This window comes from Lonchura striata, chromosome 3 (assembly GCF_050655825.1).
Source record: "Lonchura striata isolate lonStrDom1 chromosome 3, ASM5065582v1, whole genome shotgun sequence".
Lineage (NCBI taxonomy): Eukaryota > Metazoa > Chordata > Aves > Passeriformes > Estrildidae > Lonchura > Lonchura striata.
Genome location: NC_140705.1, coordinates 10,006,516 through 10,021,260, shown reverse-complemented (window position 1 = coordinate 10,021,260; position 14,745 = coordinate 10,006,516). Strand labels below are relative to the sequence as shown.

The 14,745-nt window shown below is 48.0% G+C and overlaps 1 protein-coding gene and 1 long non-coding RNA gene across 8 annotated transcripts; one reads left to right on the top strand and one right to left on the bottom strand.

Moving 5' to 3' along the window:
• Positions 1-3,165: 3,165 nt before the first annotated feature.
• Positions 3,166-11,373, bottom strand: LOC116183499 (uncharacterized). Of its 7 annotated transcripts, none has more exons than XR_014953557.1 (3): positions 9,735-11,373; positions 5,442-8,172; positions 3,166-5,319 (listed from the first exon to the last, which is right to left on the bottom strand). It is a non-coding gene; the product is annotated as an uncharacterized LOC116183499 (long non-coding RNA). The 7 variants fall into 7 exon arrangements; XR_014953559.1 differs by having other exon boundaries at positions 3,166-4,700; XR_014953556.1 differs by having other exon boundaries at positions 3,166-6,146; positions 6,695-8,172.
• A 767-nt stretch (positions 11,374-12,140) lies between these two features.
• Positions 12,141-14,536, top strand: RHOB (ras homolog family member B). Its single transcript, XM_021525337.3, has one exon. It carries the CDS (start codon positions 12,464-12,466, stop codon positions 13,052-13,054), a length of 591 nt encoding a protein of 196 aa, XP_021381012.1. The 5' UTR covers positions 12,141-12,463; the 3' UTR covers positions 13,055-14,536.
• Positions 14,537-14,745: the final 209 nt, after the last annotated feature.

Here is a 14,745-nt window from a genome sequence, read left to right as displayed (position 1 = left end):
TGAGACAAGTCCTCTCCAAAAGCTGTGTCACCCTGGCACAGGAGGTAGCTTGGGCAGCTGAGCATATTGAAATGTGAACACATCAACAGTGCAGAGGCAGGTTCAGTTATGGACAAATCCACTAGCAGAGATGAAGCTGTCAAGGCCTTAGGGACACATAGAATTTAGTTTTGGCAGAAACTTTCCTACTTTTCATATGCTGCTCTGAGTTGCTGTGGAGGAATACCATGATCTAGCCCTGCATCTCCATCAAAATATAATACCAAATGTCAGGCTCTTGTATCACTTTGACATTCTCTGAGTGATTGCAGAGGTACAAGATGATGAATTATTTAAAACAGATGCAGTACATTTCACAAAATGAATTTGATTAAGTGTCAGGACATGAAGAAAACTGAGACAAAAGCCTAAGAGAATCTATTTTCATAAAATAGAACATGTTTCCTGTCTGAAGATGATTTTGAGTAAACAGATGAATTAGTAGGTAGATTGTTCACTAGGAAGACCTATTTACATAAGAAACTGATGCAAAATGGAAAATGGTCTTGCTAAGCAAGACATATTACCCTCTCTCCACTGCATCTGCAAAACAAGCAACGGAAAGGAGAGAACACATGGAGCTTTTTTAGTTCCAAAATGCTCCTCCTTCCAAAACCCTGTACTGGGTGCTGTGCAGGGAGGTTTTTGCTAAAGCACTGCTGATATATCACTTTGTAGATATCTGTGAAGTCTACAGGTTCTTCCTACATCTCTGCACAAAACACATTCTAGATTGTCATGGTTTTTGTGGCTTATCATGGTCTGCAGAGCTCTATGGGGGGAAGTCAGGTCCTTTATCAAATGGGATCTGGAGGAGGTGTTTGAAGACATGAGTGCCCAAGATCTTGTCTATTCTTTTCCCAACTAAGTCAGCTTGTCTACAAACCTTGCCTTGATGACATTCTTAAGCATGCAGTCTACTACAACATTATTTTATGAAATGCATAAACTATCTTTGCAATGAAAATGGAAAATTTCTCTCTCACACTGTTTTCTTATTGTTATGTTCTGACTTTATTTTTTTATTAATTCTTGTTTCTAGTGAATACATCATTTATTTGCCTATTTGCTTCACTGAAATCCCAAATTGTACCATATAACATATTCACCTAATATAGTATGAGTTCCCCTGCTGTTTCAATTGGACAACTGTGGTGATGGGGAGCAAATACTGTTCTTCATCTTAGAAATGGCCCTATTGAATGATATATGAATTTTATTTAATTTCCATCTTCTGTTCCATAGTGCTTCTTTCCTTTGTTTTTTATTTTCCTAATAAATATTCATGTTTAATATTTAAATATGCAAAAGTAAAAAAGAAAAAGGTTAATAAAACAGTTTCCTCTTCCTCTGTTTCTTCTCCTTTCCCCTCCAACACTGGCAGCATGATTTAAATTAGAGGAGAGCACTTTGGCTCAAGCTTAGCCTGAGTATTGACTGCTGGCAGTTTGTTTCTGCATGGATTCATCACTATTAATTTTTGTTCCAAGCTTAAGATACGGGCACGTATCACTTTCCAAGTGTCAGTCTCCTACAGACTTTCTAGGTCTTCTAGAAAGAAGACCTAGATATTAGTGGCTAATATCTGAGTTCTTCCACAGCTAATGTCTGAGCTCTGCCAGGAGTGAGTACAACATCCATGCCAGCAGGCCTGTGGGCAGGAGCCTAGTATCACCAGGCAGGTCTGAGCCCAGTATCACCAGGCAGGTGTGAGCCCAGTATCACCTGCCAGATGTGAGCCCAGTATCACCAGGCAGATGTGAGCCCAGTATCACCGGGCAGGTGTGAGCCCAGTATCACCTGGCAGATGTGAGCCCAGTATCACCTGGCAGGTGTGAGCCCAGTATCACCAGGCAGGTCTGAGCCCAGTATCACCAGGCAGATGTGAGCCCAGTATCACTGGGCAGGTGTGAGCCCAGTATCACCTGGCAGGTGTGAGCCCAGTATCACTGGGCAGGTGTGAGCCCAGTATCACCTGCCAGATGTGAGCCCAGTATCACCGGGCAGGTGTGAGCCCAGTATCACCTGGCAGATGTGAGCCCAGTATCACCAGGCAGGTCTGAGCCCAGTATCACCTGCCAGATGTGAGCCCAGTATCACCAGGCAGGTGTGAGCCCAGTATCACTGGGCAGGTGTGAGCCCAGTATCACCTGCCAGATGTGAGCCCAGTATCACCTGGCAGGTGTGAGCCCAGTATCACCAGGCAGGTCTGAGCCCAGTATCACCTGACAGATGTGAGCCCAGTATCAGCAGGCAGATGTGAGCCCAGTATCACCTGGCAGATGTGAGCCCAGTATCACCGGGCAGGTGTGAGCCCAGTATCACTGGGCAAGTGTGAGCCCAGTATCACTGGGCAGGTGTGAGCCCAGTATCACCTGACAGATGTGAGCCCAGTATCACCGGGCAGGTGTGAGCCCAGTATCACCGGGCAGGTGTGAGCCCAGTATCACCTGCCAGATGTGAGCCCAATATCACCTGGCAGGTGTGAGCCCAGTATCACCTGACAGATGTGAGCCCAGTATCACAGGGCAGGTGTGAGCCCAGTATCACCTGGCAGGTGTTCCTGCACTGGGGTCTGCACAGGATCCTGGGACACATTCCTGAGTGGAAAGGTGAACCAGCACCCTGCTGCCATGGGGTACTGCTTCTTTCCAGCTACTTGGCAGTGCAGACATGCACATCCTTGTGTGTACAGCCATGCAGACATAGCCTGAGGTGGAATAGAGAAGCAACCCCGGATACAGATGCCTCAGGATAATACACTGACTGCTGGATCATAGAACAATGCTAAAATACAGAACAGGAAACTATCCAGCCTGTATTTTTCTTCGGAGACAGATGCCCTTAAATATGGATTCCAGCCAAATCAATTTCTTAGCCACATAGTAAACATCTTTTGAAAAATTGCTCTGAGACAGATACAGAGGGAGATCGCTGATTTTTTTGATAGAAGTTGCAAAAACTTGAATTTATACAGGTTAAGAAAAGTTGATTAAAAACCTCCCCTGAGTTTATCTTTTCCAGTTGCAGAGGAGTATACAATGAAAACATATTGTCAACTTTCTATTTCCCATTAAAAAAAAAAAAAACAATAAAAAGATTAATGTTAAGAAACAGAAACTAAGGTCAGTGTAACAACAGTTTTATTCAGAGATATGTTCAGTGGATACTGGGAGTGAAACCAGTTACCCTTATCTTGAACAAAACACCGTTCTGGAGGAAAGCACTTGTTTATTTAGACTGAAAAGAGACATCAGCCAATATGCTGCCCAGTGTTTTACAAAGCATCAGCTGAGCTCTGATTCACCCAATTGGTCTGAACTTTCCAAGCAGGGGGAGCAGTAAGTGCTTAGAATCTTTGCAAAACTGCCTCTCCCCAGTTCAGCGCTCCACCTCGGAGGCACCTGAGACACCTGTGCTCTTTAACTTATCTGCAGACTAATCCTCCCCGCCCACACATGCACATACTGGATGGAAATAACAATTGAAACCTCTCTACATAAATACAGCTCCTTGGAAGGCTCAATTGATGCTGCTACCTGAATCAGGAGAGCACTTCCCGCAGCACACAGGCACGTCCAAGGTGCATGCAGGGGTGGCGGTAAGAGAGTTTTCAAGTTTGGGTACAACATCAGGTGGCATCGAGGGGATTATTAGAGACAGAAGGGAGAAGAAATTGAGATTAAGAATGGCCTAGGGGACAAAAGGGAAAGGGCATGGAAAACAAAAAGAAAGCTCCAGGAAGTAGATGATTCATAGTTACTTTAGGCAGCAGTTTAAGTTTCTCAGTTTGAAGATGGAAATAACACCTACTTATCACCAAGAGATGGGCTGGTAATTCATGTTGAAAAGCACTCAGAGAGTCTTGGAAGAAAGGTACTTTTTGGAAATGTCATCTTTGAAGCATTTGTTGTTACGGCACAGTGTGATTCTGGACTTGAAACTGCAACCAAAAAGTGATGCAGACGGAAAGCAGCAATCCATCCAATACTGAATACTTGGCCTGCCCCAACATTTCTACCCAAGATATCATCAATAGACAAATAATGGTAGGAAGAGGGGTAAGAAAAAAAAAAATCTTATTGTGTATTTTGCTAGGTCTCTCACCTGGAAAAGTTCATTTGCTAAGTGTACAGCTCCAGGTGCATAATCAGTTTAGAAATTTGTCTTTGTTCTCATTTTGTTTCCTCCTGGGAAACTTTAACCAGGCTGCCAGAGTGATGACACCAGCATCAAGGAAGGCAGCAAAACAAAGTGACAGACTTCCATGTTCTCCTAGTTCATGACAGTTGCACTCAGTTAGAGGGGTACCTTTACTTCAGGATCAGAAGGGGTTTGCCTTAGAATATTTCTCTGTCCATTTCTGTGTTTCAGCATGTGTCTTCAAACCCTGCACATTACTTGCCTGCTTCCAGCCTTGTGCCTTTAATCTCAGTTCATAACTCAATTCTTTGGACTGCCAGGACTCACTGCTTCTCAGAAGGGAGGAATGGGGAGCTGCACCCAAAATCTTTACATTTTGGTCCATCTCAGTGCCTCTCTGAGATGTTCTGCTTAGGTTGACAGTATGTCTGAGTCTCTTTCCAGATTGTTAATGACTTGCAAAGTTGACAGCATGGTTGCTGGCATTGCCTCCTCTTTATGTCCTCTGCCTGCAAGTGCTACAGAAAGACAGAAAATTTTACCATACATTCAGATGATAAGAACAAAGAGGTGTAGAAATTGAAGTCTAGTCTTTTTCTTTACTTTTAAGGTAGGAATTCAATAATGAACTGGATTATTCTACCCCAGATCCTAGGCTGGTTTACCCCAGTTTATTAATCTGTGCCTGAAGAAGAGGTGGAGATAGCACTGCCTCCATTGTACTCTATGCTATACATTGCATTTCTGATGCATATATGGAACCAAGCTTGGGCCAGCTTTACAAATGAATCCTAGAGCAAGGCAGACCTGCTCTGCCAGTCAGAAACCCGCTGCTATTAGACAGCAGACTATTGGACACTTGTGTGGTGACACACTTCCCTAAGGACACCCTTCAAGGAAGTGTATGGAAGGAAACTGTCAGTACAGCTGTTTGCCACTGAGTCTTACTATCAGGAACCTGGGATTAGATTCACTAAAACACAGGTTCTTGTGCTTGTCCCAGTAGTGATGGTTTTTCTGTCCTAGCCTCTGTGTAACTCCCTTGAACAAAAAAACCTCCATGGAGAATGGTAGCTTGCTCATTTCCATTTCTCAGGACTGGTTCCACATCTCAAACTTAGAATTGCTCTCTTCAGCCTGTATTGGAGGTGGAGAAAGAAACAAATCCAGTTTTCAAGTGTGATGCTTTGCAGATAAGTGATGTTTTCCTCCTATAACATATAAGCACAAACACAACAGTAACAAAGATATCTGCTTACCTTTCCACATGATGAAATCCAACCACAAAATAATGCTCCCTTCTCATAAAATTTGGCAGTGCCTGTAGTGTTTTTTTTCTCCTCCTTTCCTCATGTAATGCACTTGGTTAATGATCTCCAGGCCTCTATCATCACTTTCTTTTGTCTTGGCAGAACAGCCTAGGTAAGCATATGCCCCAGTGCTGGCAGCCTAAGTTTTTCCTTCTGTAGTGTTAATTGTCTCCTTGCCTGGAGTTGTTTCTTCTTAATACCTGAGTTCTATCTTGGCAGCCACTGGAATAATAGGTGCTGTGAGGCAGAACACTTTGATTTCCAGAACCCAAAATGCAAGGATTTTGCTGTAAGCCAGTCCTGACCATGAAGAAGCACATAAAAGTAACATCTGTAGATGTCTACATCCTTGTGGAACTCTGGGCAGAGATCTCAGTAGCTCACTTTGTCCTTCACTGACACATCCAAGAGAATGAAGAATCCACATCCAAGAATCATCTCTTCCACTTCTCTCTCTGTGTCAGTAGTGTCAGCATTGGCTCACAGGACTTGGGAAGGTGTTCATGGCACAGAGCAAAGATGAAGTATATTTTACCACAGGGGTAATCTCCAGTTACAGCTAACTTTCTCCTAAAAGCAGCCCCTCCTTGAAAATAAAACAAAATCACATTTTCCCAGGATGGTTTTTTTTTTTTCTGTAAGCTCTTCTGAAGGCTAGAATGAGGAGAGGAGAGAAATTCCATTAGTTTGGAATTTCCCTTATTTCCTTTTTTGTCCCTATACTCCTGTCTTACCTTTTTCCCCTATTATTTTTCTGTCTTTTAATTTCTCTGACATCACAATTTTCTGAAATTGTGACTACCCTGTTCTTACCTCATCTTATAAATCAAAAAATTAAGGTATAAGCCAAATCTGTATGTAACCAAGACTCCTGCAGTACCCTGTATTTCTGTTTTATAATCTCAGATATTGTTTATGGTCAGTGTTCAGTCTGTAACAGATTTATTTTTTAGATTGAATGACTTAATTTTGTGAGTGAGATGGAACGTAAAACACTGTATTGAATAAATTTCCAAATTGGTTTTATTGACATTTTTCCTGCCATGATCTCTTAGTGGAATTCTACATGGCAATAGCTCTTCTATGTGCACTCATGCTGCTTTTGCTGACAGAGCATTGATCATGTGGGAATTAAGAAAGTGTTTTCAAGTCCTCATAGAGTCATGGTTAATTTATATGAAATATAAGTTTGTTAGACTTACAGGATAGTAATTGCCACCATCAACCACCTTCCCTCAGACCAGTTTCTTCTAATATTCTTGCTGCCTCAGGTTCCTCAGGTCACAGGTTCTCCTACAGAGAGAACTGACTACCACACTTCAAAGACCACCATGAAGACCACAGTAATTAAAACAATAAGTTAATGTATCTTAATATAGCAAATAAATCTACATGGAGGACCATATGACATCATTGCTTTTTAAAGAAATCTACTTTACTGCCAATAAAGTGGAAATTGCACAAATTGTTAACAAATCACAACATGCTTACTTCAGAAGTTTCCTTGTTCCTATTGCAAAAGACTCATCCTGTGTGAGCACTTCAGAACCGAGTGTGCCAAACTCCCTGGTGGAATGTGGGCTGACAGTGCTGGAGTGTGAAACAGGAGTAGACCTGCAAGAGAGACCCTCCAAACATCACTTTTCAGATCTGCTGAGGCATCACAGATGGATGAATTGCAGAACCAAAGAATGGATGAGGTGAGGAGGGGTTATCTACTCCACCCTGCCCTGCTCAGAGCAGGATAAACTACAGCAGGTTGCTCAGGACTGTGTCCAGTTGGGTTTTGAATATGCCCAAGGATGGAGACTCCACAGTTTCTGTGGGCAGCCTTTTCCAGTGTCGGACCATCCTGAAAATATGGAATGAAGTACATTCACTGGAGATCCTAAAAATAAAGAACTTCCCACCGTTAAGGATACTTTCTTTAACTCCAGATAGAGAGACTGAATTCCCTGCTATCTTGGCATTGGACAAGCAACCTTTACTCTGTCTCAGTTTTCCTGGTAGACAAAGACAGCAAGGTGTCTGCAGTCAGTAAAAACTGAGAACAAAAGGAACCAGGTGACAAGTTTGGTCTCTCTGCAGAAAGAACTGTTTCCAAAGACATCACTGGTGATGTAGACATGTAACATCATGAGTATCCATAAGAGTTATATGGTCAGCTCATTTATTTCCTTAAGCTACAGAAGGGTTCTTCAACTGAGATGAGGTGTTTTAGGTCTAAAAATTCTTGCCTAAGGATGAGGCACTTGTTTTTATTTAATTTGAACTCACCTGGAGACAAAGGGCCACTTTAATATACTGTAGTGGTATAATTTTACTCTGGCAACCCGTATTTCCTGAGTCCTATTAAAGTATGAATTTTATAGTCTTGCTGTAAGAACTGGAAAAAATTAAACAGCTTCTGACCTCTCTTATTCCCTGGAAGAGCAATGCCAGTGGATCCCATACAGCTATTTAGTCATGAAAGCATATTTTTTGGGCTGGTATGCTTTCATGTGCACTGCACTTAGCATAAACATCTGCATGAAAACACACAGGTCATTTCACCTTCTCCTGCTGTGCCTTGGCATTCCAGTTTCTAGGCAGATCAGTCTGGATTGTCTGCTGAGGGTGCTGATCCCGGCTCTGAGAGTTGAACTCTGCATTCCTCCAGGAACGTTGGAAAGCAATGGACCTGTGGTGACAAACAGCAAGGTCTGGTTCCTAAATGTGCCAGAAGCTCTTCTCTTAGGGGGACAGGTACCATTTCTGTCCATTCTCTAACATCTACCCAGAGCTTTTCCACACTAGCCTGTGAACTGCTCATATTTCACTGCCTCTTGCCTTCCTCGCTTTGCTGAGGAGCTTTGCCTGCATAAGGACTGCAGGATGCCTGATGCTGGCATTACAAGCCAGCACGCAGGACTTTGTGTGCCATGAGAGGACATGTGGCTCCCTCAGCATGTTATGCCACAGCAGGCTATGTACTTACTTGCCTACTTATTGACAGAAAGGAGAAAGATTGCCTTCCCCACTGAGCTTTCATACTTTTGGTACAGATTTACACCTGAACACAATGTATCTGAGTTACAGACATGCCCTTTAGAAAATCTGCTTAGAAGAAGAGCAGGGGGGGAATATAACCTGGAAAAAAATCTCCAGTAATTGACAGGAATTGTCTTCTCAACTAAAAAATGCCACTTGGATTAAATAAATGAATAAATAAATAAATAAATAAACAACAAAATCTGAGTTTTAATCTCAAAACCATCCCCACAAGCAATAAAAACAAACAAGTGGTGTCTTCCTTCTTTGTCCTACTTCATGCTTTCTTCCTCAATCATACAGAAGTATATGGTGCAGCAGAACTAACAGTATGCTTAGAGTGCACATTTTGCACTAGAACAGCTAACTAGAGGTGAAGATTCAGCTTGCATAAAGAACTACAGTTTATATCATGCAGATTCATGCAGAAAATATAAAAGCTACAATGTCAGTTAAAATTCAGCCCTAAAATACATAAGCTGGATATATTCGCTAATTACAGATGTGTAATAACCACAATGACTTAGATGTTCCCCCTAGAGGCTGTTGCTGGAGTGTACCCCAGGACAGTGAAATGAGTGTGATCTCAGCTTGAGTTGGTCACAGGGCTGAGTCTCATGATATAAAGTTTCTGGAAAAAAATACTTATAAAGCATTTGAAAGCCTTGGTCAAGGTGTTACATAGCCTTTGCTGAAGTCTGTCTTGCAAGGTGAGAGATGAAACATCAGGCACTTTGCTTTCAGTGCAACTGTGTGGAAAACTAGAGATGTGAGACTTGAAAATTAAGCATGAGCCATTAAGTCATGGCTCAGACCATAACTGGGTGCTGCAAATATATATATACTGCTCAGTTACAAGAAAAATTCATGCTATGGACTTAACTTGAGCTAGCTGGACATTTGTGGAGTAATTCCTTCGCACAGTTTGGAAGCTGGAATCAGCAGACAATTTGGATGAGGTCACCCTGCTTGGAAACCTTTAAAGAGGTAAGCAGCACTCTGGGCAACAATAGAGCCGTGTGCTTTGAAATGAATAAACTGCTTATTTATCTGCCTTCGGTGGCACAGCACAGATGAGTCAATACACGTAACTGCTCATTTGCATTATTCCTTCTTCTATTTAATAAAACATTTTGCTCCTGAAAGGACAAAACCAAACACCCAGGCATGATTCAAAATACAAGCGGAATCAGAAGTATATTTAAGCAGCACCTCTCAGGCCAGGTGAAGCAGTCGCAGCTTCTCCTGCTGCCGCCGCAGAGGTGGGTTTTTCCAGCGGTGGGTTTTTCCAGCGGTGGGTTTTTCCAGCGGAGGGTTTTCCAGCTGCGGAGCCGCACGGAGCAGGCGCAGGGCGGTGCAGGGCGCGGAGCTGCCGCGAGGGGGCGCTGGGGCCCCGCCGTCGGCGCGGCGCGGCCGGGCGGCGCGGGGGGAGCGGCGAGCCGGGGATTCCATGGAACGGGAATCCGCCGCAAATCCCCCCGCCTGCCTCTCCCAGCGGCCTTCCCCGCCTGGGACTGCGGAGAAAATAGCTGCAAGCTGCCCGTGCACCATCCCCCCGTGCCAGGAGGACATGGCAGCAGGGGGGTGATTTCCACGCAGTTTGAGAAGAATTGAAGCCTGTGAGCAGTGACAACGGATTTAAAGGGATGATGCAAGCCAGAAATTTGGCTCGCTGGAAGGCCATAGGTACTGAAGAACATCCATGTCTATGTCTACACTTTATTGCTGAATTCTTTAAAAAAATCAGTTTGAATTTATTATGTTCATATAAAATATGCTGTACAAACCAATGTATAATCAAGGCACAAACTCATCCGTCAGCATCCAGGAACATGCTCTTTTGACTGGGAGAAATGGGTATTACAAAAATCTCACAGAAAATGACTTTTATTTCAATGTCTAGGATTAAACGAACCTTTTGCCCTATTGACACACACCCCTCTGTAACAGTCTGCTGCAAGAAACTTGTCAGGCAATTTGATGTACTCACTGATGCATTCGCTCTCCAAGTGGGTATTTTAAAATGCAACTTTTAATAACAACAGTATTGTACAAACCACTCATTTTTGTTCCATACCCTAATGCCAGTACTGGCTGGGAAAACGGGACACTTCGAATCAAACCCCGAGAGGCAGTAGCCACAAGACATCTGCGCCTGTGCTGGCAGGGAAGAAGTTTGGGACACCACCCGGCTGAGCAGCGGCAGCTGCAACAGGGACCGAGCGCGTCGCTGCCGGCGGTGTCCGTGTGTGCCCCGGCACTGCGGCCGCCCCAGCGCGCCCGGCCCGGCCCGGCTCGGCCCAGCTCAGCCCAGCCCGGCCCGGCCCGGCTCAGCCCAGCCCGGCCCAGCTCGGCTCAGCCCGGCCCGGCCCAGCTCAGCCCAGCCAGCTCCTCCTGTGAAGGGACTCGCATCCTGCCCTCCCAGCAACCCCTCACTACAGGGCTTTGCGCCCCTTTATTCTCCACGTTCATTTTTTCCTTGCTGTGACTTCCGATATCCCTGTAAACTGAGACCCAAAGGACAATTCAGTTCAAGCCTGCTGCTTCTCCCGCTTTGCAATTCCTCTGCTCCCTTTTGGCCAAAAGCTGGCGAGAGTCGAATATGATTAATTTCTTAAGGAAGGGTGTCGAGCGCTTTTCCAGGAGCGCCCAGCGGACGCTTTTATTTTATTCACCCGCCTGCAATGCTCTCTGTTCACTTTGCCCCTGGGACGCAGCGGCGCTCCCCGCTCCTCTCGGTGCCCGCCCAGCCTCTTCACTCAGGCCGTCCCGAGCGGCGAGCCTGCGGCGGGGACCGGCCCTGCCTGCCCCGGCGACAACCGGGATCCCCGGGCCGGGATCCTCACCCGGGACAGGCTCACCCGGGACAGCCGGGATCCCCGGGACAGGCTCACCCGGGACAGGCTCACCCGGGACAGGCTCACCCCGGGACAGGCTCACACCGGGACAGGCTCACCCCGGGACAGGCTCGCACCGGGACAGGCTCACCCGGGACAGGCTCACCCGGGACAGGCTCGCACCGGGACAGGCTCGCACCGGGACAGGCTCACCCCGGGACAGGCTCGCACCGGGACAGGCTCACCCGGGACAGGCTCACCCGGGACAGGCTCGCACCGGGACAGGCTCACACCGGGACAGGCTCGCACCGAGACAGGCTCACACAGGGACAGGCTCGCACCGGGACAGGCTCACACCGAGACAGGCTCACCCGGGACAGGCTCGCACCGGGACAGGTTCGCACCGGGGACAAGCTCACACCGGGCTCGCACCGGGACAGGCTCACACCGAGACAGGCTCGCACCGGGACAGGCTCACCCGGGACAGGCTCACACCGGGACAGGCTCGCACCGGGACAGGCTCGCACCGGGACAGGCTCGCACCGGGGACACGGAGCCCCGGCCGCCCCAGCGCGGCTCCGCCCGCCGCCACCCCGGGCGCGCTGCCCCGGCCCGGCCCGGCCCGGCCGCTCCCGGCCCGGCCGCTCCCCCCCGCCTCGGCCCCGCCCCCCGCCCGCGGCCGCCCGCCAATCGCAGCGCTCTCCGCCGGGGATGACCTCACTCCTTGCCTTCCCATTGGCCAGCTATATTAAGAAAGCCGCGAGCGCCTTTAAATAGCGGCGCCGGGCCGCAGCTTGCGGCAGTGGCTGCGCGGAGCGGGTCCCGTTCGTGTCTGTGCAGTGAGGGCGAGAACCGGCGGCACCGCTCCCACCGCAGAGCTCCGGGGCCGGCGGCGCTGCCCTGCGGCCGTAGCGCTCCCGCGAGGCAGGATACGGCGGCGCGGTGCCGGTGAGCGGAGAGAGCAGGGCGCGCCCGCCTGCCTGCGCGGGCCGGCTCGCCACGGTGCCCTGTGAGAAGCGAGAGGGAGCGGGAGGCGGCGGCCGCGGGGAGGAGGGCGCTGCCATCGTCCTGCTGCACGGCAAGGCCAGCTTGGCGAGCCTGGCCATGGCTGCCATCCGCAAGAAGCTGGTGGTGGTGGGGGACGGTGCCTGTGGCAAGACTTGCCTCCTCATCGTCTTCAGCAAGGACGAGTTCCCTGAGGTCTACGTGCCCACCGTCTTTGAAAACTACGTGGCGGACATAGAGGTGGACGGCAAGCAGGTGGAGCTGGCCCTGTGGGACACGGCTGGCCAGGAGGACTATGACCGCCTGCGTCCCCTTTCCTACCCGGACACCGATGTCATCCTCATGTGCTTCTCCGTGGACAGCCCGGACTCGCTGGAGAACATCCCGGAGAAGTGGGTGCCCGAAGTGAAGCACTTCTGCCCCAACGTCCCCATCATCCTGGTGGCCAACAAGAAGGACCTGCGGAACGACGAGCACGTGCGGAACGAGCTGGCCCGCATGAAGCAGGAGCCGGTGCGCACCGAGGACGGCCGGGCCATGGCCATCCGCATCCAGGCCTACGACTACCTGGAGTGCTCGGCCAAGACCAAGGAGGGTGTCCGGGAGGTCTTCGAGACTGCCACCCGGGCAGCCCTGCAGAAGCGCTACGGCACCCAGAACGGCTGCATCAACTGCTGCAAAGTCCTATAGGGCGTGTCTGGAGCGCGGCGCTGGGCACAGCGCCCGGGTCACCTGTTGGCAGGTGCAGAGGAGCTGGGTTATACGCACACGGCATCTGCCTGTCCCCTCCGCTAGAGACTGGCTGTGCATGGGGTGGGGGCTAAGGGAGGGAGCACGCTCCTTGAGCCTTGGCCAAAAAGGGTTGTGCTTGCTCAGCCGCGGGGACGGAGGGAGGGGGGGATTGCATGCCCTGAATCTTGGGAATAAAGTGGGGAGAAGCCTTCTCCTACCGCTGGCCCCTGCGAGTTAGTCGTGGACTCAACGACAAAAAGCTGCTGAGACTGGACTGAGCAAACCTTGCACCCGGTTCTGCCCCTTTGCCAACACCTGCTGCTCCCTGCTCCCGGGCAGCCTCCTCTCTTTTGCAAGAGGAGGGCGGTGGAGCTGAGATGCTCGAAGGGACTTCTGCCTCCTGCCTGCATGTGCCTCCACCCAGGCGAGCTGGGGAAAGGGGCTGCCTCTCCCAGGCTGCCTGCAGCATCCTTGCTTCTCCCTCACATGTTTCAGCCTGAGCCTGACCTGCTGTGGAAGTTAGCGCCCTGAAGACCGAGACTGGGAGGGGAGGGGAGGGTCATCCCAAGCAAAGCCTGTATATATGTTACCTTTTTTGTCTTGTGCAAACTGGGGTAGTGCAGGGGGTGCTTATTTAAAGTGAGGTGGGGAGGGGGTGCCCAGGTGGGACTTGTGTTGTGCAAAGGAACTTGCCCTGAGTGACTGATGCCTGCTGATAACAGGAGCCATGAACTGACTCCAGCTGCAGAAGCCACCAGGCCAGAAAGTAAAGCTGAACTGTCCTGCTTGCTGGATATCCACCTCCTGACAGATGAGGCAGGATGAGCAAGGGGATGATATTGCCATATTATGATTTTGGTGCCTGCTCCTTACTTTTGATGTTGTCTCCTGCAAGTGTGTTGATTTGGGTTTATTTAAAAGTTTATTTTCAAAAGATGTTACTTTGCACAACTCGGTGGAGTTTTTAATGTTTAAATTAAACACTCAATGCGCTCATCTGCATACAACACTGTAGCATTGGAAACATTCTTACTCGGTAACCTCATCTGGGTCTTGTTTAAAACTGATTTCAACACAAGACAAAATAAAACCACTGTATTATTTTTGCCTTGGAAAAAAAAAAAAAGGGTGAAAGCACTGTTACTTATGCAGTGAGTACATCAGACTTTAGTACTAAAGGGCAGTTTAAAGAATCAAGGTTTATTTAAAACTTATTTTCACAAGGTGGCCAGCCTGGGTGAAAATAATTTTCTGTTTCTCTGGTTCAGAGAACAAATGTATCCATTTATGTTTGTTTACTTTATTCCCTCTTCCCTCAACAGTGGTACTGAGACTGTTTTTAATAAACTGACATGGCAAAAACTGAGATGTATATGATGTTTACATAAAACTATAGTGTATGCAGTTTTTTATGTAAAGTATTAAAAGATTCTATGCTGACACTTGTGAGACCAGTGTTGTGATTCATGGAGACTGTCCTCTGGATATTATTGAACTAGACCAGAGTTTGCCCCTTGCCTACACATGCTTTTATTTGGCTTTTTTCCACTGGGTGAAACACCTATCTGGCAGCTTTTAGAGGATGGTGGTTTTAGTTCCCTTTGGGGGAGCTGCTTCCTTAGTTTTTTTTCAGTGCATGGCATATGGAA

Excerpts from the sequence above, each read along its gene's own strand:
- RHOB (XM_021525337.3), top strand. The coding sequence starts at position 12,464 with ATGGCTGCCATCCGCAAGAAGCTGGTGGTGGTGGGGGACGGTGCCTGT.